The sequence below is a fragment of the Echiichthys vipera genome, assembly GCF_963691815.1.
Source record: "Echiichthys vipera genome assembly, chromosome: 13".
NCBI lineage: Eukaryota > Metazoa > Chordata > Actinopteri > Perciformes > Trachinidae > Echiichthys > Echiichthys vipera.
The window spans coordinates 15,307,224-15,328,443 of record NC_139838.1 but is presented as its reverse complement, the minus strand read 5'-3'; the positions used below and the strand labels follow the sequence as shown (position 1 = coordinate 15,328,443).

Below are 21,220 nucleotides of genomic sequence, written 5' to 3'. Positions count from 1 at the left end.
CTTCATTCATTATCTGTTTATACAGAAGCCTCCACTTATACACACAGGAGTTATAGTTGCTGACTGCTTTAATGCACACTTATATCTGCTCACAACTACATTATAGTGTGTATAAAAACTATATAATGTTTATATACAGCTTATAAATGTTAAATCATGGAACTTAAAGTAAATGGTTAACTTCTCTCTTCAAAGTTTTTTTTTTCCTCAAGTTGGTCCAAAGTCCTGAAGTTCTTTGGCACACAACACACTTTTGTCCGTTTTCTGTTTAACAGTCTATTTTTAGGCTTTGACTTTTGTGTTTTAAAAGTAAAAAGCAACTTTTTGGCAACAGCATTGTTGCTCGCAGCCAGGGCAACAGCAGTGTCCAACCAGACTGTACACTGACAAAAACAACTTGTTGGCTTCAGGCAGAATAAGACAAATGGGGGGAATATGAATTTGAGGGGAAAATTGGGTATTTTCTTGAATATGATAACTACTAAACTACAATAACTTTATAACAATAACAGAACAATTGGTTAGGGAAAGGCAGTCAAAGCTGTTGTCTTTAATTTTGAAATTATATAAATGCCATCTAGGTTATGGCTGGACATGTACAGTAGTTGTTGCATCATGTGGAGTCACAAGAACATATCTCCTTAATGGGTGAGCTTCTTTTTTGCCATCTCTACAACATCTCATCAACCTCCCTGTCCAACCAGCTGAGCTAATCAACCACTATGCACTTCTCATATTTGCCTGTCTAGAGGCCATTACTGCCGTTCAGGATTTCATAAAGGGCTTGTGAAAACGTGCTTTTCAAATGATTTCCTACAAATTACTGTGGCACCAAGATGCCTTTCATCTTCCCATCTCTTTGCCCTCTGTGCTCTTGATGTGTTTTTCTCCCCGACACTCTCCAAATCTCTCATCCTGGCTTTTCTACATCCCCTCATTCATTCTTTAAATACCTTCATCCTTTCTCCAAAGACTTGCAGTTGCTTCTCCCGCTTTTACCAGTCCTTGGGACTATAAACCATTTATTACATTTGATTCAGTGTGCTACAGTGTACATGGTACTTCTTGGGTGTCTTCTAAAAACCACTTTCAACACAGAATATTTTCCATGATATGATATTTGTCACAAGTGCAGCCTTACAGTCCTAATTCCCCTCAGTGGAGACTGAGCGTGACATACGACTAATTCTAAAGATGTCTATTTGCATGTATGAAAACAGTTGGTGCCACACAGGATAATGTGTTTGTGTTTGTGTTAGTGTTTGTGTGACATCTCTATCAGGTAGCACTAGAGGAAAACAGTTGGCAGGGCTGGTTGCCTGGGCACCAGCAGAACACGGTGTCATCCACTGATGTTCAAAACCAATCACCACCAATCACATTATCACGTTATCATTATTTAATATACGCCATATGACATTGCTTACTGTTCTGAGAGAGATTTCAGATAGCCTCGGTTTGCATGAATGTAAATTATTGAATCCCTGGAGTAAGCACAACACAGTAACGTGATGCAATGATTTGATGAAAGTTTTACGATCTTCCTTGAGGACAAAAATGTATTGTACACTCTACACTGATTTCCATTTTCTCTCTGCAGTATTCTCAGTGGCTTTCCCTTGGTCATTTTTCATCCCAGTCATTTTCTTCCTGAAAAAATACTACAACATAAATTGCTGCCACAGAGTCTAAAGTTTCACCCAAAATACCTATCTTTTCCCCTCATCACACTCTCTCATTCTTTCAACATGCTGAAATCTCCTCCATTGTAATTGCCAGTATGAGTGATGGAGTGTTTCTGTCAGTGTTTGCCTGATAGCTCGTCTATACACGCAAACGCAAATACACTTTTACACACAAACACCCACACAATCACGGTTATATTACTAATGTTTGCACCAACAGAGACATATGCACGCACACCTCTGTGTGAAGTAGGTTTAGGTGACAATGAGGGAGCTGTTCATTTCCTCCTTCACATGTTGGTCTGTCTCTCTCTGCTCTCTACCAGGTCAGAGGCCGTCGTATAGTAAGAGTGAGATCCATATCCGGAAATAAGCCCTGTTAGCTGTGATTGTGCAGTCAAGTGGGGAAAACAGGAATGCAGGATGCTCAATATGGCTGTCTTTGTTGTTTTTCATTTTTGCTTTTAAACATTAAAGGACAATATACTATGGAAAGTAGCACGCACTTGAATAGTCCATCATGTGCACGGTAGTGTCAAGGATGAAAGAAAACAAAACTCCCGCACTCATAAATAAGTAGTCAAGTGCAGTGAATGGTCTAAAACAAGAAGCAGAATGAAGAAGAAAAATTTTGTCTGGTTCTTCCTAGGGTTGCCCCCCTTTTTAGTCGATTACTCGACTAATCTCTCATATTGGTCTTCGACGACTAGGGCTACATTCATACTGCAGGTCTTAATGCACAAACCCGATTCATTGCTCAAATCCAATTTTTTTGTATGGCTGTTCACATTACGTCTCTTAATGTGACCTGTCTACGGATTGATGTGTGAACAGCTCCTGAAGTAACCTGCATGCACAGTTGATCATTGATGACATCCCGCCACAACAGTGTTGTTATGTAAGCGAACATGGCAACGGCAACTGGTATTGTAGGACTTTATGGTTTAATGCTAAAAACATTAGTGTGTGGCAGTAGCCGGCAAATTTGTGAGCGGGTGATATCACGAAGGAGGAAGAGGAGAAAAATGTTTTAAATCGTAATGATGGTTTCTTCCGTTTTTCTTAACAAAAGGGTACAAAAAGAACTCTTTGAGCTGACTTTCTCAGTAGTTTTCAAGTAGAAAAGGGTTCTGGTTTTCGTAATGCAGCTTTAGCGGGATGAAGGAAGCTGCAACATGTGTACAGAGAAGTATTTGGATCGGTTTACGATAAGACCCTTCAAGTCTAGCTTGCACCGAAGTGTCACCCCAAATACTAATGAGGTCTAAACTTCACTATCCCTCCACTGGCTGCCTGCTTCACTGCTGTCCTCCATGTTTGTTTTGATTCTGTTCCTGGCTTTTTTATTTCAATCAACTTTATTCGTCATTCATTTACAAAACAGTGCAGCGCAGGTCAGAATGACGTCAAAGTCCCATTTAATGCAACTTGGCTGTTCAGATAGGGATCGCATTAAAAAAAATCCGATATACTGTATATCCGATTCAGTACCCCATTTAAAAGTGGCCTAATTCTGATTTGAAGATGTCAGATTCAATGCGACTTGTGCTGTTCACACTGAATCAGAATCGGAAATACTTTAATAATCCTGGGGGGAAATGATTTAATTACTGTCAAAAGCAAATCAGATATGGGTCACATGAGAGTGAAGAAAATCAGATTCAGGTCATTTGTAACTGCAGTGTGAAGGTAGCCAAAGCTTTCTTTAGTCGATTAGTCTAGTTTAGTTTTTAGTTTTTTTAGTTTTTACTTATTTCCGCCTTGCTCAATAGCTGCGTTCATCTCATCCGCGGAAGCCGCAATGTTGTTTACACTGAACAGTCGCTTCTCAGTGCGTCACACTTCGAGCAGCCTCAAAACCTATGCTTATTGGTTCTGTCACTTCGGCAGCCTTCTCCAAATTTTCTCTGCCGCAGGTTACCAGACTGATCTGTGAGTAAAAAAAACAATAGTGCTCGCAAGATCAGGATGGTCTCGCAAGGCTAGGACAACCCTATTCTTAGCTTTGAAAAAAGCATTGAGTCAGTTTCTCTGAACACCCATATTGATAGTAAAAAACATTAGTTTGTCCTTACTCTTTACCTCCATCTCTCCAGCATTCCATAGCTCTCCCTGATGTACTTTATGCACTCGTCCTCCCCTCTGCGCTCAAGTTATCTCTTCATTTTAGGCGTTTTTTCCTTCATTCATCTCTTTGAGGAAACAGGATTGACAGCATCTATTTCTCTTACCTCTCCATTCCATCATGTGTGCCTTCCTTCCATCTATCCTGTTAACTCTTTATTATTCCATTCATTTCAACTTTCATCTTTCCATACCTTCTTCTTGCATCAGTTTTCTCTCTATCCCACCTTCCATTTCTTTCTCCTTCTTCCCTCCATCGCTCCCTTCATCGCCTCATGTAGCTCCATCTCTCCATAGACAATCTGCCAGCACTGTGCCCCCCCCCCCCCCCCAAAGTGATCCCGTTAGAGGGCTAATGCTGTGAAAAATGACAGTGAACCGCCACTTTTAGCGCCATCACCACTGCTTTGAGGCCTGCTGCCTACAGCCCTGTTGCCTGGCAACTCCCCAGACAGCTTCCCTCCAAAAGGCGAGAGCTCCTGTCTGCTCTGCTGCGATAGAGACCCAAGCCTAATAAGCATTTTATCTAATGTTTTCTTATCATTTTGTTGTTATTGACACAAGTTTGCTTGGAGCTGCGACTATGGAAAAAGCACTGATGTGGAATATTTGTCTCATATTGAATGAACAAAATGATTTGCAACAAGTGTGACTTCTTGGAGCATTGTCGTTTGAATAACGGATAGCTCAGCCAAAAACATAAATATACATAAATAAAAAAATGTAAGGGTAACACCAATATACAGAAGGGCGTCAAATAAAAGGAAAGTGGAGGAACACAAGGTCAGAGTAAAGTAAGTGAGAATGAGCAAAATATGTTACAGTACTTTCAACAAGGTGAGCATAATCGGCATCTAATTTCTCTCTGTGTGTTCAACACATACAGTTTGACCTGACCAGTGATTCTGTGACCTTTACGTTAATGTGACAGCATTCAATTCAGACTTGTGCAACAGAAACGTTACTAGGCCTGACCTATATTTATGTATAAAGTCAACAGTGTTACATATTCCATGTTTGAAAAGGGCATAAAGGTCCCATCATTTAGAAAAAAGTGAGTTTCATGTCTTTTTTTATTATAAAGTAGGTCCGAAATAAATCAAATACTGTGTAAATATCAAAACACTCATTCCAAAACGACACAGTCTGTATTCAGATATTCTGCCTTTAAACAAGCAGTCAGGACTTCAGTACAGTTGTGATGTCACAACTATGCTATATAGAAATAGAAAGTGCTAATACAGTGTTGTTACAGTTATTCACCTGAAATGATGGTACAAAGGTCCAGAGAGCGCAGATGTGGAAGATCCTGACCAGTCAGAGCAGAATGGGCTTCATCGGTAGGGGGGCTAAAACATGGGGTGAATAGGTATATGCAGACAGTATAAGAGAAACAATGTGTGTGGGTTTTTTTTCCACGTTAAAGCACGTTCTAGTAGAAACCCCAAATACAAGTATGAATCTGAAAATGAGCATAATATAGGATATTTGAGTATTTTTCTTCCAAAAATGTATGTAAGGCAAGGCAGGTTTATTTATAGAACACATTTCAGCTACAAAGCTATTCAAAGTGCTTTACATAAAACATTAAAAGTATATTCAGTACAATTTAAAACAGTCAATAAAGAATACATCGTTAAACAGTAAAAACAAGATGAAAAATAAAAGCTGCAAAAGCTTGAGGTTGGTACAGTAGAGTGCAAAAAATGTTATTTTATTTAACAAAAGGCAGCGTCAAACAGAAAAGTCTTCAGTCTTGATTTAAAAGAATTGAAAGTTGCAGCGGACCTGCAGTTATTCTTCAGTTTTTTAGTTCCTTGTTTGTTATAGATATGTGGTGCATAAAAACTAAACGCTGCTTCTCCATGTTTAGTTTTACCTCTGGACAGAAGGAAGATCAGAAATGTATTTTGACCCTGAACCATTCAGTGCTTTTTAAGCCAACAATAGTAGTTTTAAATAAATTATTTGACAGACAGGAAGTCAGTGTAAAGACCTCAGAACGGGAGTGGAAGAAAGATGGACAGGCCTGTCTTTGTAGAGCTTCATCTTCCATGCTACACCATGGCTTCTATCAGTCCGGGGCCAGCAAGTTGCAGAATGCATGGCTTTATTGTTGACATAAAATATAAAACCCTATGTATGTGTATGTATTTCCAGTGACCAGAGATGATTTGTGCCACTGCCCACAGACTTATGCATAAGTCATGATTTCCTCTTGCTCAGTCCCAACACATTACTAAGTTTGAAAATAGGTTGAAAAATATTTTTTTCATGAAGACATTTCCTGAAGCTGTACCATGGAAATGTCACGATTCAGTCTCAGGATCCCTTTTCTGTACTGTGTCAGTTAAATGTGGTCCTTGTAAAAAAAAAAATTTAAAAAAGGAATAGCCTCTCAGTGTTTTATCTCCTACCCCACTTTCCTGTGTTTCTACCTTCTTGATGGCTTTTAAAGCAGAACCCTAGCGCTACCAGTCTTTCGCCTTCATGTTAACAAGAATACAATACTCAAGTCCCAGAAATGAGTGACATGAGCCATACGGTTGCCACAGGAACTCTCAGGAAAGGTTTACAATAGTGCTTTGACAAAGTGTTTGAACTCACTGCCACCAAAGCAATCCTCACTCTTTAATGTGTTTCTGTTTTGAGACATCAGAGGTTATGAAGATCTTCAACAGGTGGTGGAAAAATTGACTCTACATGGGCGTTGAAGGGGGGTTACGCCTGCTACGTTGTCGCAGTGTCTTTTTCCAAATGGTGTGTGATGTGTAACTGCATATGTAATCCCTTGCAGAATTGAGTGTTGAAAGTGAAAGCCAGCAAGTGTAAGCAGGAAGTGGAACACTGTGTGAAAGCAGTATTTCCAAGGAAGAGGCATGGGAATTAAAGCTAGAGAACTGTACTGTAATACATCAATTGAAGGATATCCAGAAATGATACAGTATGGGTAAATCAGTGGAGCTTTTTAAGCACCAATTTCCAATTTAAAGTGATCATTCTATAGAGAACCACTAATTTAAATCCATCAAGATCATAGAGAAAAGCATGAAAATCTGCAATTCCCATCAACGGGAGCTGAATGGACAATACGGGGTTCAAAATGACTAGTGGGGGTGGATTTTGCAGCCCCTAGATGGATGTCTATGTGTAGGTGTGTATTTATTAATAATGAGGACATTCACATGAGACATATTAAACAAAGTGCACACTCAGTGTAGTATGTTTGAGGACCAAAAGAAAGCTAACATTTCAGCATATTTCCTTGCTTTATCTCTCATCATCTTGCTTTCTGCCTTAAAGGACATTGTGAACTGAATTTCTGCAGATCAAACACTTTACTGTGGATGCCTGTACACACTAACACACAAGCACCATCTGCTGAGCCACTAGACATGTCTTACTGTAAATAAGCCTGAAGAGACACACTCACATACTTACACACACACATACACAGACCTAGCGGGCAGCATGGCATTATGCCCAGCCCTCCCAGGTGTCTCAGCGTTGATATATTGGTGTGGCCTCAGATGAATCCTTGCAGGGCAAACTAATGCTCTTATTAAAGGCTTTTTAAAGCTCTGGCTAGCAGAGAGAGTGAGAAGGAGAGAGTAGAGGTGATGTGTTTTATCATATTAATATCCACCTCAGGTGCTAATTTGCCCCGTAAGCCACATACGTCACCAGCTGCTGTGAGAGAAGTGGAAATGAAAAGAAAGCTGAAGAAAATAGAGAGACGAGCAGTATGGAGAGAGATGGCGTGACAGAGACTGAGTGAGAAACAAGAATGAAAGAAGAAGGTGTAAATTGAATTGATGAAAAAGCTTCATTAGTCATGCACATTAGCATCCCTATTAGTTTAACGTCATCCAACTTTGGAGAGGCCCAATGGCCATGATGGGACACAGTTTGATTACACTCCTGTATGTTTGATCACTGACACCCTTCATTCTGACTGGCAGCAGACAGTCTATGTAACTTTTTGCACCTGAATGTGAAATCAGAACACCTGCAAAGAGAAAATAATGTGGAAACATTTGCATATTGGGGATTTCTTCCTTTTACTGTTTTTTTTCCTGTTGGTTTTATTGCTCCTCAAGGAAATGTTGCCTGTGCCACTGCTACTGTACACTCGACACTTGCTTCTAGTTATTTGTTCATACGTCTAATTTGTTTTTCCAAATTATAAAAATACTTTTTTTTGGAAGGTTGTTCTAAACTCTCTTCCTTGTCTATGTGTTTGTGTTGTCAACAGGCGGACCCCCAAGGCCGAGACATTGCCATCCGTCCCTTCTTGGAGCACTGTGAGAACACCCACATGACCATTTGGCTGGGCATTGTTTATGCCTACAAGGGATTGCTAATGGTGAGAGGAGAGAACACAAAATTGCATCATGTACCCAAATACACTATAAAAAGCACTGTCAAATGAATTTGCTAACTCCTAATAGATTAGGTAATATGGCAATATTAGGATTACAATTTGGAGAATAAGGTTGTGAATGAGTAAGCGTATTTCCCAAAATGTGAAACTATTTCTTTATGTTTGTGGTGATATCAGTTTAGACGTGTGGCTTACCTGACCCTTGTTCTAACTCCTACTAATCTAATGCAAAAAGACATTAAAAAGCAATCTTCTAAGCATCATTATGGGCTATACCCGAGCATTTACCTGAGACATGTATCATGCATTAAAAATGTTCCATTTTCCCACCACACAGTGTGGTAAAGCCTCCGTGAAGCAGGAGCAACTGTAAATTATGCAAACCTTACTGCATTTATGGTGAGGTGAAGGAGAAGGATTGAGACGGATAATCATTTTAATGATTTCTTCCATCTTTGAGAGAATGCTGAATAAAAATACTACTGAAAATGTTAAAAACAGAGTGATGGAAGGAGTGAAAAAATTGTAGGGTAACAAGTAGAAGAGGTTTTGATGTGAAAAATAATGAAATACAACAATGAGTGGAGCGGTAGGAAGTCAAAAATGAAAAAAATGAATTGACAGTAGGCCACATCTGTATCAGGCACAGAGTGGGACAGCACAGCAAAAAAAGCATTAAAGCTTGAGTCAGCCCTGCCTTTACACACACATACACTGACACTCACACACAAACACAAACACAATCACACACAAACACAATCACTCACACACACACACACACATGCACAGATTCACACGGTCACACACCTGAGATCCACTCATCCTTGATGACTGCTCCTGTAAATGTGCGGCTTGTCATTCCACTAACTCTCATTTAGACTGTAGGATAAGCAGGAAGGCCACTTTACAGAGCACACAGTGAATAATTCAGCAGGCTATACAGACTGCTACAACCCTAATGTTCAACCAAACTAACAGTTGACTCTAAATAAACATTTTACAAGCATGAAACCTAAGGCTTTTTTTATTTTGTTTGATTTTTTAAATGTATTTTAAAGCTAAGTCAGATAAGATGAAATGTTTATTTGGAGCCTGCACTCCGTTTTCTGGAAATAAAATGTTTAGACTAGCAGAAGCTAAATAAAATAAAACTGCATAGTTTCAAATAGAGAGGATGACCAATCGTGTTTACTGTGTGTGCATTTCCCCAGAGAAACGAGTTCAGACTTTTGAAGCAAAATCAAATACTGCCTTCAGTTTCTCTGTAATGCCTGTGTAACCTTCTCTCAAACATATTTTATTACTTTTCTTTTTTTTCCATGACAGTTGTTTGGTTGTTTCTTGGCATGGGAGACCAGGAACGTCAGCATCCCTGCTCTCAATGACAGCAAATACATCGGCATGAGTGTTTACAACGTGGGCATCATGTGCATCATCGGTGCTGCAGTGTCTTTTCTGACAAGGGACCAGCCAAATGTCCAATTCTGCATTGTGGCATTGGTGATCATCTTTTGCAGCACCATCACACTCTGTCTGGTCTTTGTTCCCAAGGTCAGTTTTTGTGTGTGTGTGTGTGTGTGTATGAGCACAGGTGGATAACTACTTTATTAAGAACCAAAGTGCTTATTAATTATCACACATTCACACACCCCACTTCACTAAGTCCTGGATTCTAAAAATGCAGCGTAAACAATAATGTAGCTTTTTATGCCTCTGTAATTTTATCCCAGAGTGCAGCTGTGACTAACACCCATAACTCCTCTTCCAGTTTATCACCATGAGAACAAACCCAGATGCAGCCACCCAGAACCGGAGATTAAAATTCACTCAGAACCAGAAGAAGGAGGACTCCAAGACCTCCACCTCAGTCACCAGCGTGAACCAGGCTAACACATCGCGTCTGGACGGACTTCAAACTGATAACCATCGCCTTCGCATGAGGATAACAGAGGTCTGAGCTGATGAATTCATGAAATATATATTATTGTATATATATTTTTCACCACTGATCATCATTTTACAATATGGGGATGACAGGCTTTTAAATGCAAAAGTGGGATAAGGAGAGGCCATAAACATAATTATAGAAACAACAACTGAGCACAAGTTCTAAGAAAGAAGAAAGAAAAGCAAATAATTTAACTCCATTAAACGGCACCTTGCTGTAAAACGTATGAGTGTGCTGTGTTATTATTTTATTGATAAGATTTCTGTTCTTAGGGCTTTACCCGCTTCATTTGCCAAGGACCCTTCTGTTTCTCCTCTCTGCCCAGCAGTCTTAGACTATTTTGAGCCTGTATCATTCTCCTTATTGTCGAAGGAAGTGCATTTTTAATACTGTTGGATCAAGTATTCTTACACTGATAGACACCTCTCTTAGATCAGGAGCGTTCCAGCTGCTCTTTAACATGCTGCTGTGCAGCTGATTATCAAAAAGAAAAATCTGGACCTGTCTTCTGTCGTTAACTTCAGCCCTATTTCTAGAATACCTTTTCTCTCCAGTACTTATCCAGTTACGAACATTTTTAGATAACCATGATATCTATGAAAAGTTTCAGTCTAGATTTAAATCAGGCCATAGCACTGAAACAGCTCTTTTAAGAGTTTCTAATGATCTCCTGTTAACTGTTGACTAAGGGAACTCTGCTATCCTGGGTCTTTTAGATCTGACTGCTGTCTTTGACTCTGTGGACCACAGGATCCTTTTATGAGCTCCACGCTCCATTCTGAGCCCTATCCTCTTCACATTGTATATACTGCCTTTAGGCTCCATTGTTAAAAAACATAATATTTCTTTTCGTTTTTTTACTGATGATGTACAAGTCTATTTGCCTATAAAATGAGTAGAAGAGTCCCAGCTTTGCTGAACTGTTAAAACAATAGCAAATCTTGGAAACGTTCTCAATCTTAATGAAAATAAGACTCAGATTGTTTTGTTTGAACAACCTGACCTATTGAATATATTATATTTACCTGTTTAAGCCAATATCCTAATCATTTTACTTTAAAAAACAGCAACTTTATGCATTAACTACTATTTTATAAAGGTGACACCTTCTCTTTGCTTCATTTCTTTTAAAAAAGTGGCGTTTGAAAAGAAATCCCTGACAAATCATCTTGGCTTTCTGCCAGATCTCTCAGTGGGGAATTTCTGCTGTTGTCATTGCTTTTGTTCATGACTGTGGCAAATGAGAAGCTACTCAGAAACTCCTGAAGGACAAGTAAAGTTGTTATGTCTTTGGCAGACAGCAGGCATTTCCCTTCTTCGCTGTGTTTTGAAATGAAAAGAAGTAGTTTGTTAGCTATAGATTAGACTCCAAACTCCACACTAGGTTGTCTGCAAATGATTTATGCAAACTTGATGTAATTAACAGTTGAGTTTTTGGTTCATAATGTACTTGCTCTGCTGTATCATATATTTTATCCACTTAAAAACTAACGAGTTCTTTGTTTTTCTGTTTAAAAAGCTTGACAAAGAACTGGAAGAAGTGACCATGCAGCTGCAGGACACCCCAGAGAAAACTCCCTACATCAAACAGAACCATTACCCAGACGCCAACAACATCCTCAGCATACGCAACTTCACAGACGGCAAAGGTGAGAAACTGGCTCTAAGTTTACACGTAGCCCTTTGTCAAACTATCTATGACAGTGAAGTTAAGTTATCTCTGTGACCCTTCACATTTGCATTCAGTACTTAGAAAGTTTGCTACCTGGAAAATTATTCACCTCACAGAAAAGACTCAAGACTTCAATTCATTAATGTGCATAAGGGCACAACATTCAAAGAACAAAAAAATATGAAAATATAAAAAATAATAGTGAATGTTAAAATACAACCTCACAATGACTAATCATGATAAACCGTGTTGATGTTTGGTAGGCATGAAGTAACAACAGGTATTTTTCAGGGTCCTAAAAGGTATTAAAAATTGATAAATCAACTCAGTAAAAATTAAGTATTAAAAAGGCTTAAACCCCATTTTGGGAAGTATTACATTTTGTAGCTTCAATGTGTATATTTGTCCGAATAGGTTGTACACTAAAGTTTCCATGGATTTAATCATTGCATGGATGTGTAGTGGAATTCTGTGTATTTTATTTTCGTTGATCAACCATGTATGGAGAAACCACTAATACTGGTAAAAAAAAATAGCACCAAACCTCTGCAGTAGCATGATAACAGTCCCTATACATAAAAAGAAGCACCAAACCCAGAGTTTATTAAATAAGACTGTTTTACAAGTCTGTGCCTTACCAGAAAGTGGAAAATGAAACTGGAAAAGACGACTATCCTACACCTTCAAATGAAGAGAGACAGAATGGTTCGTGTTTCTGCTTTTCCCAGCTGTGAAAAAAATATTGAAAGGACTGAACTCCAGTACATTTGGTGAAATCCAATATGGTGTATAATTTCTGCTCATCTGGGTTGATGGGTTTGATACAATTCAGTCTTGTCTTAGTTCAATTCATTTTCATTCCAGTCTGATGCAATTTAATACAAAGCAACATGTACAGTAATACTTTAATGAGGTGTTGCACATCTTCTTCTGGTTCACCTTAGAGAAAATATGTATGTTGCATATTCAGTGCCTTTAGTAAAGGATTTTAATGCTGCTTTCAGAGCAGCAGCTTGAAGGAATATCTTGGCGTTTTTGTTTTTTTTATTCCCGTTGCCGGAGCTCCTGTCAGCTGCAGGTGAAGAAAGGACACATGAGTTCTCTGTCTGACAGCAAGTCTGTGACGTCTCCTGGGATGAGTCATGAGATTAGCTAGAGTACACTATCGGTACACTCCACTGCTGCTTAGCAAGTTTTACACTGTAGTCACACTTATCAACTCTCCCACCTTTATTATTAAGCCCAAAGTGGGTCCACACTTGATTTTGCACCTAGTCATTTGGTGTGTGGGACTTTGTTTACTGTATTGAACAATGTACTTGAGGGAGAGAATATTAAAGGAAGGAATGAAGAGGCATTTCCATCATGGGGTGATACAAATATATGGAAACCAACGGAGTAAACTATAAGGTGCTAAAATATAAAGATACATGTCATAGTCATCTTTTTAAGTAGAGAGAGCCTGTGTCGTTTACCCTGTGAACGTCTCCCTGATCCAGGCTGTTTGAATTGATGCAGCTGTATTTTAGACATTATGAAGCAGGGTTCCTCAAATGGATTCAGGGAATCGTTACACCCCAGCAGCATTGCTTTGCATTAGGCACAGTTCTAACAGACGCAGGGTGATGGTGATGTACAGCAGCCAGTTTCAGCACGTCTGATGCACATGCCAGCACAAAGCTGTCTAATGGATCTGCCTGAGTATAGGAAGGTAAAAGAGTAAAAAAAGCTACGTTTGTTCTGCAGATTGGGAGCGGATAGTGTTGGAATTGTTTGAGAAGTTCCTCATCTGTGAAAGTTCATAGTTAAGCAATGAACTGATGACAGTCAGTACATGAACAAAGCAACGTGTCTAATGCTTCTTTGTGTTTTATTTTGCTCTCTGTTACCTATTTTCTTCTCTGCCTATCATCCTTCCAGATGCACACATATAAATACACAACAGACACACACCCTCCTGTTTTAGCCTTGTTTGGTACCCTTACAAGGATGGGTTTGAAGTAAAAATATGCCTGTGTTGTTGCACAACTGGTTGATGGAGTATTGTTTATGGAACACACAGAGCTAGATGTCAGTGCCAAGATCATTTTGATTAGTGGATAATTAGTAAATGAGTTACCATCTGTGGGATTTTCTATTTTCTATTCTTATATTAATTCTTTAAACGATCCAAACCAGAATAGCATCACATTTGGTTAGTCATGAGATTCTTTAATGATTTGAAAGATTTTACAAGACATCTGAAAGGTCTCATATTGTAAAAAGTGAGATTTCCATTTCTTTTTGTTATTATTAAGCAGTTTGTTGTGCTATAGAAATGCTGTGAAACTGTCAAAACACTCAATCCGCAGAGAAATGACAGCCGTGTTCAGAAACTGTGCCTTAAAAAAAGCCGTCGAGACTTCGATACAGTTGTGACGTCTCAACTATACGATATATAGCAGATGAGTGCCTTGAAGTCATTCCCCGGCTGCAATGACAGTGCAGAGACACCAAGAGCACAGATGTAGAAGACCCTAAAATCTGACAAATATAGCCAGACTATTTTTTTGTGTAAATATTCATTTGAAAAGATATATTTTTATTGAACAAATGTAACTTAAGTAGATGTAAGGTGACCAACAATTTATATCTGTCTTTACTGTAGATTACTAAATACTGTCATATTAACAAACCTGTGTTGGGTAAAGGAACACATACTTTCACCTTTCCCTTGTCAACTGAGTTAGCATGAACAAGGATCAAAGTGTATAGGGAATGGGATTATTTCTAAATTAGTAAATAATAGCCAGTCTGCTAGTGGTAGCAATGTTGCTGAAAATATGAAGTAACTAATGGATCCAATTACTGGAGAGCCAGTCTAAATTAATCAATCTTCACGTTCATATGAAAATCAACAGACAGATTTTTTTAAGACAGCAGCGCCAATGATTCCACTTGAGAACTCTAGGGGTGTGTTGGCACTTTAAATAATTCAGTTTCTGCTTGGGGCACAGGAATCATTATCATTATTCATTATATAAGCCTATTCCTGCTCATCCTGGTCATCAAATAATGTTATAAAAGTGTCAGACAGAAGTAAAACTTAGGAGAGCCTTACAAGCTCTCTCGAAGCAAGAATCTCATATTCAACGACAGACCGCCATATCTATTCATTTTTTTTTATTCACACAAAAATGTATTAGAGTCCAGGTTATTGAAGTGTTCACGATAACGATCTTGTGAGGAGAGAAGGAGAAAGAGAGACAGCACATTAGCTGCTGCTCACAAACGTCAATCTGACACACGTAATGGAAATAAAATCACAGGTCATTAAGCCTCCTTTAAAGATCACTAGCATATAAACTTTTCCCAGCCTCAATCTGCTTGGGCTTGACAGTCATCATCATCGCCGCCTCCTAACTGCAGTCATCAGTATTCATTAGAGAGCTGGTCTGAATGTATTGGGAGCCGTGAATGAGTGAATAAGAGTAGAACGCCGTGTCAACAACGATTACGCTCACTGAGAAGCGACACACACTTCACCCCTCTCTCTCTCTGTCTCTCTCTCTCTCTGTGTGTCTGTGTGTGTGTCTCTCTCTCTCTCTCTCTCTCTCTCTCTCTCTCTCTCTCTCTCTCTATCTCTGCGGCTGTCTTTATGATGGAGAACACCAGTGGATAACAGCTAAGGTGTAGATTTCTGACAGATGAGACCTGATTTTAGGCTGAGAAGTTAGAGGTCAATGTTCATTGTTACGTTACGTTTGAGCTTCCTTTTACCAAACAGCAGCAAGTTCTTTACATTTTGTATTGTTTGTGCAGATGTACTGTTGAAGACATTAACTGCAGATCAGCTAATTATAATCAACCCAAGATACAGGTAAACTAAGCAGCAGCTTAGTGCTCACAACTTAATTTAATTTAAAGTTACAATGTTGTAAAATGTGAGTTTTAAAGCAGGTCCATGGTCTATATTAATACTGTGAAAGTATTAAAACACTCAATCCACAGAGAAATGCAAACAGACAATATTCAGAAACTGTGTCTTTAAATTAGCCCTCAGGACTTCTGTACCATTGTGATGTCACAACTCTACTACATATATTTCGAAAGTACTGATACAGTGCTGTTACAGTCATTCCCCAGCAGCAGGGACAGTGCAGAGACACCGAGAGCATAGATGTAGAAAATACTGGCCGATCAGAGCAGACTGGGTTTTCTATGTAGGGTGGTTTAAAGAGACAGGTACTAAAACGGGGCATTTCAGACAGAAGGTGAATCAGGTATATTCAGACAGACAATATAGATAAAGATATATTATAGATACAAAGTTGTGTCTACAACATTCAAGCAACTTGTTGAAGCTGAAAATTTCCATAATGTGGGACCTATAAGAAAAAGTATCACTTTTTTAAAAAACGTTGTACAATGTACTGTATGCAATGAACAGATGTTAAGATTTCCCAAGTTCATTTACATTATTGATTCTTATTCTACACATTTGCACATTCAAAACTTTACATGTCTTATTGTGCAGTAAAATTTTGGGCTTGTTATCTTAATACTTTCTTTGTGGCATGAACACATATTCTGAATCCCTAATGATGTGTATAAATATCCGTGTCTGTGCTTGTAGCACAGCTCTGAGACCTACAAGGTTAGGCTTTTTTCAAAATGCAAAGAAAACTAGTCTGCTCGAAATTAGTTCAGCAAGCTCAGATGTCCAATCGGGGCATGGAGTGCTATGATCAGTAAATCAGGTCAGCACATGCTGGGAAATCTGGGACAACTGGAGAGAAAATTCTGTATGGGTGGGGAGATCGATCCATTACTCTCCAGGTACATAATTTGTGAAAACTATTAGTGTTGTTTACTACAAATCTTATTGTGTTTCAAGCTCTACCTCTGCAACATCCGGATAATGCAGAAATCATGTTGTCCCCTCCACATTCCTCTCTGTATGAGGGTTCTTTCTTTCTTTTTTCATTCTTGCATTAATGCTCTCCTAAGTCTCTGCTTCCAAACCTTCTCAAACTAGGAAATCCATTCATTTAGTAGATGCATATTGGCATGACATGCACCCAGTATTGTTTTTTAGCTATTTGTTGGCAAGGAAAACGGGAGGGGGGGGGGGGTTGCTACAGTATATGGGGTGCATGAACTACCAGTTAAGCTAGAGGCCACCCTACCCAGTCTTGCTTTTTGAATGGTAGGATCAAAGTAACTACACAAAAACAAGAGGCACATTCCAAATGTGGATCCACACTCCTGTATTGGGGCCAAAGGCTGTTCTGAAAATTCCCTTATTGTCATGTGTCATGTGCCTGGAACAGCTTTGTATGACACCTACATGTGTTTTCAATGCAGATGGAGAGAAGTCGATACTGAAGAACCACCTGGAGCAGAAGCCTCAGGCACAGTGGGGCTCCATGGATCCTTCCAGAATAAACAGAGGTCCCTTGGAGGATATCAACTCGCCTGAACAGTGAGCTCTCCTTCTTCAGCACCTCTACCCCCGTGTCCCTCTCCCCTTCCCTCTGTCTTGTCAGCTGTCTCATCAGACTACACGTCACACATAACGCAACGACCAGCAGCTCTCAGGCGGTTGCTCTGGCAACAGAGCCCTATGAAAGCATGGACCGGTTCTGTACTTTTCTCTCCCACGCACATCAACATCCATATGACCACATAGTGTGTATATGTATTCTCCCACAATGGTGAACTTACCGAAGCATATACTCAAAGTCAAACACATATGAACATGAACACATGTGTTTGTAAAGTATACACACGTAGACATGCAGCTGATTGATTGGTAATACCAACTTGTTAAACAAGGTGGTCTAAGAAAAATCTACATTCATTTAACCAGTCATGCATCATTGAGAGGTCTTCCTCCCAAGCTTGTTTAACTACACCCAGTCGAAAAATGCAAAATGTAGAAGGACGGATGAAGAAGGGAGAGACAGCAGACAAGGGGGGGGGGGGGTAAAATATTGAAGAGAGGGCAGTTACAGGAGGTGGATGTTTAGATAGGAAAGAGAGACATAGATTAGGAGGAGGAGAGAAAGAAAGAAAGAGGTAGAGACTCGCAGAGGCTTATGTAACCAGTGATTTACAGCTCGCATTGGAAGCAGCTCTGAAAATAGACAGGGAGGAGAACAGAAGTAAAGGAACACTCGGAGCTATTCCCATGCTGCATAAATGTTTGATCACATGGCGGGAAGAGAGATGAAGAGGCAGCAAGAGAGAAAGAGAAGAGAAAGAAGAGACAAATATAAAGAAGTGAGAAAAGAGGTATGATGAGAGTAAAGGTAGAGGAGGACGAATGGTAACACTTTGTGACATGGCGAATGCTGACAAAAAGTCACACCAGGTGTTAGTTTATAAATGGATTGTCTGTGTTAATAGATCAAATAGTTATAATACTTATTTCATTAGCATGGGAGATTGTGTTTCCATCACAAAAAGAACAGGTCAGGATGACTGACTAGGCCTGAGGACCATTAATATTTCAACATTCACCTAATTAAGACATTTTTCTAGGTCTATCACTGAATGAGCCTGGGTCCCCCCCCCCCCCCCACCCTTAATTTTTACATAACTGGCATTTGGTTTTGCAGTTTTTCTTGCAAACGGCTGGCTTTGACGCTAGCACTGGCAAGGTAGTGTGCAAACTAGTCTAAACAGGCGGAAGCATGAAATGTTCTTTTTGTCAGATGATCACAGAAGCTGAGAGGCATAGTGGATTAGGGGTTTAGTAAGAAGAAGTGAAGAAGGGAACGAGGATGCTAAAGAATACAAGCAAAAAGAATTAAAATAATGCTGAGGGCTTGTGTGAACAGTACCTTGCCTGTCTATCCTGTCCAGTTTTGTCACTGTAGCTGGGTGTGATTACATTGATACAGCATTTACAGTGGTGAATAAAAATTGTGACAATCTTAATCGTAAACTGGGCCACTACATGTGTTATTTATGGGCTGTGGTAGAATCCCACCAAACCATTGTCTCTTGTACAATAAATAAAATACTGAAGGTGAGTGTTTAATATTGATAACAAGTGGGCATATTGGTGCAGAGTTTGACTATTTTATATATGGTAGGATATTTGTAGTTCATATTTAAAACATAATCTTTTCTGATTTCATGTAGTAAATGTAAAATCTAACCTGGTATCCCAAATAAACACATTCAGATTGGATTTTGCAGTGTTTTTACATTAAAAGTGTGAAAAGCCAATGCAGAAAGTTTTGTGCATTTGTAGGCTGGTGAAAAGTAATGATGTGGAGCTCAGGAATGGGAGTTTAGCGCTTCCAACTTTTATGTCGGGATACAAGAGTTTCCATCCTGTCACAGACCAACAATTAATGTTTAATTAATGGCAATGGGGTTGGTAAAACTCATAATCTACAAAGTACTTTAAAATTATACTTATAAACGTTACTGAAGTGTACTTACTTTCTTCTCTATCTGCAGCATACAACGTCGACTGTCCTTGCAGCTGCCCATCCTGCACCATGCCTACTTACCTTCCATAGGAGGGGTTGATGCCAGCTGCACAAGCCCAAACGGCAGCCCTGGTTCCAGTCCACGGCACAGACACATGCCCCCCTCCTACCGTGTAATGGTCTCTGGCCTGTGAGCTTCATTCACTCCCCCACCTGGCTCTTTGCAGAGGAGACATATATGGTTCTTTTTTCTACAACAAATAGACTGATATCGTCAGCGTATGTGCGTATTTTGTCTCAGAACAAGGAGGACAGGGGGAGAAGAGAGGGAGGGGGGGCGAGTTTCACTCTTCGGACCTCTTCACCCCAGCCTCTCTTGAAAACTGAAACCCTCAGTCAGGAAGGGGTGGGAGGAGACAAAGTGGGCACTTGATGACCCTTACAAACTCCTATGATTCACAGCAATGTCCACTTGTTTATCTGCTCCCCTTGCCTAGACATATGCACATATGCACAGTCAACATACACAAACACACGCAGTTGCACACTGACACCCCAATAGCAGAACAGCAGTGGACGAGCCCTGACCTGACGTGTAGCCTTATCTGCTTCAGAGGGGATTGTCTGTTTCTGTTCCTTATCTGTTGTATGTATGTGCTCGCGGCTACGCGTGAGCTCGTCATCTAACTTGAGTATTTCACTGCTTCAGTGACTGGATACCGGTGTGGAAATGTGGAATTTACAAAACCCAACGAAAAGAAATCATCTAATTTACTTCCCGCCCCCTTCTCATTCTCGTGGAGACATGTAAATATCATCATTTCTGACTTTGATGTACTGTAAGCTTTGTATATGCTGTGAATGGACAATTAAAGGGGTTCTAAGTGTAGAGCTTGAAACCAAGACAAGTAATCATGACATGGCACCCTACAAAGAATTAGACACACAAGAAAGAAATCTGAATTGGTTTGTGTAACTGTTGATAAATTAGCTTATGGGCAGCAAAGTGAGATACAGTAAATCTTGTGAGTCACAGAACATGAAAAGGCGCCAAGGTCCCGACTCTCAAACTTGGAGTAAGACGCACGCGGCTATTTTTTTCCACTTTGCTAAATTTGCACCACTGGTTTCATCAGAGATTTCACATCCGACTTTACATAGGCCTTTCATAATTTACAACTTGCTTAATATGTCCTCAGAAAGCATGTTATACAAAATATTGATGCTATGCCTTTTAACAGGTCTCCAAGGCTGCATATGTTAGAAAATAGAGCTTAAAAGCACCACAAGAGTGTTCCACAGTTATTTATGTGTGTTATATGCCAAGAAATGCACACATTCAGATATACACTTAAATCGCAAGAGAGCACCTTATGAATTCCGGTGCTCTTCAGACAAGGCATTTGTGATGGGCCTGGTCATATTGATCCCCACTGAGTGGTCTCCACAGACTGTTAAGATGTCCATCTGAGCTAGCTCTCACAGCTAACCAGCACGAGTGATGGGGTTCATGTCAATGGCAAAAGGGCACAATGACTTCTTCGGAAGAAATAACAAGAAGTGAGAAGAAGTGATGCTGGAAAGGATGTAGGTCTACCACTTCCACAACTAGTTTGGATTGAGTGGTTGACCTGAATTTTCCATGAGCGGTAGGAAGACACGGGATCGTCGTGTATTAAGCCCCGACCGACCGTAGCTTTGAGTTGCAAGATGGTGATGACACCACTGCGGGTCACAGTAGTAGAGCATAAAGCACAGACACAGGGCTTTCTGTCATATTGAGTGTCAAGAAAAATCACTTCACACTTAGCAACAGTGAACATACATCACTTGCTATGGAAATGTAATTCAGTGCTGTTGAACTGGGTCCAAGAAGGCTGCACTGAGCAAAACAGTCGACACGGTGTCGTCCTTTTTTTTTTTTCAAAACGGTCCTCATGCAGGAGAAAAGCAACAGGGACTCCGGACAAAAAAGGACTT

General features: G+C 39.8%; 1 protein-coding gene across 1 annotated transcript in view; it reads left to right on the top strand.

The window, feature by feature from the left end:
- Positions 1-19,434, top strand: part of gabbr2 (gamma-aminobutyric acid (GABA) B receptor, 2) — a gene marked incomplete at both ends in the record, with an annotated part of 169,837 nt that extends 150,403 nt beyond the window's left edge. The window contains 6 exons of the mRNA XM_083926115.1: positions 8,065-8,175; positions 9,520-9,744; positions 9,962-10,144; positions 11,661-11,790; positions 17,160-17,277; positions 19,269-19,434. Of these exons, the coding sequence (XP_083782241.1) occupies positions 8,065-8,175; positions 9,520-9,744; positions 9,962-10,144; positions 11,661-11,790; positions 17,160-17,277; positions 19,269-19,434 (933 nt within the window). The remainder of the gene's footprint in view (positions 1-8,064; positions 8,176-9,519; positions 9,745-9,961; positions 10,145-11,660; positions 11,791-17,159; positions 17,278-19,268) is intronic.
- Between the last annotated feature and the right edge of the window lie 1,786 nt (positions 19,435-21,220).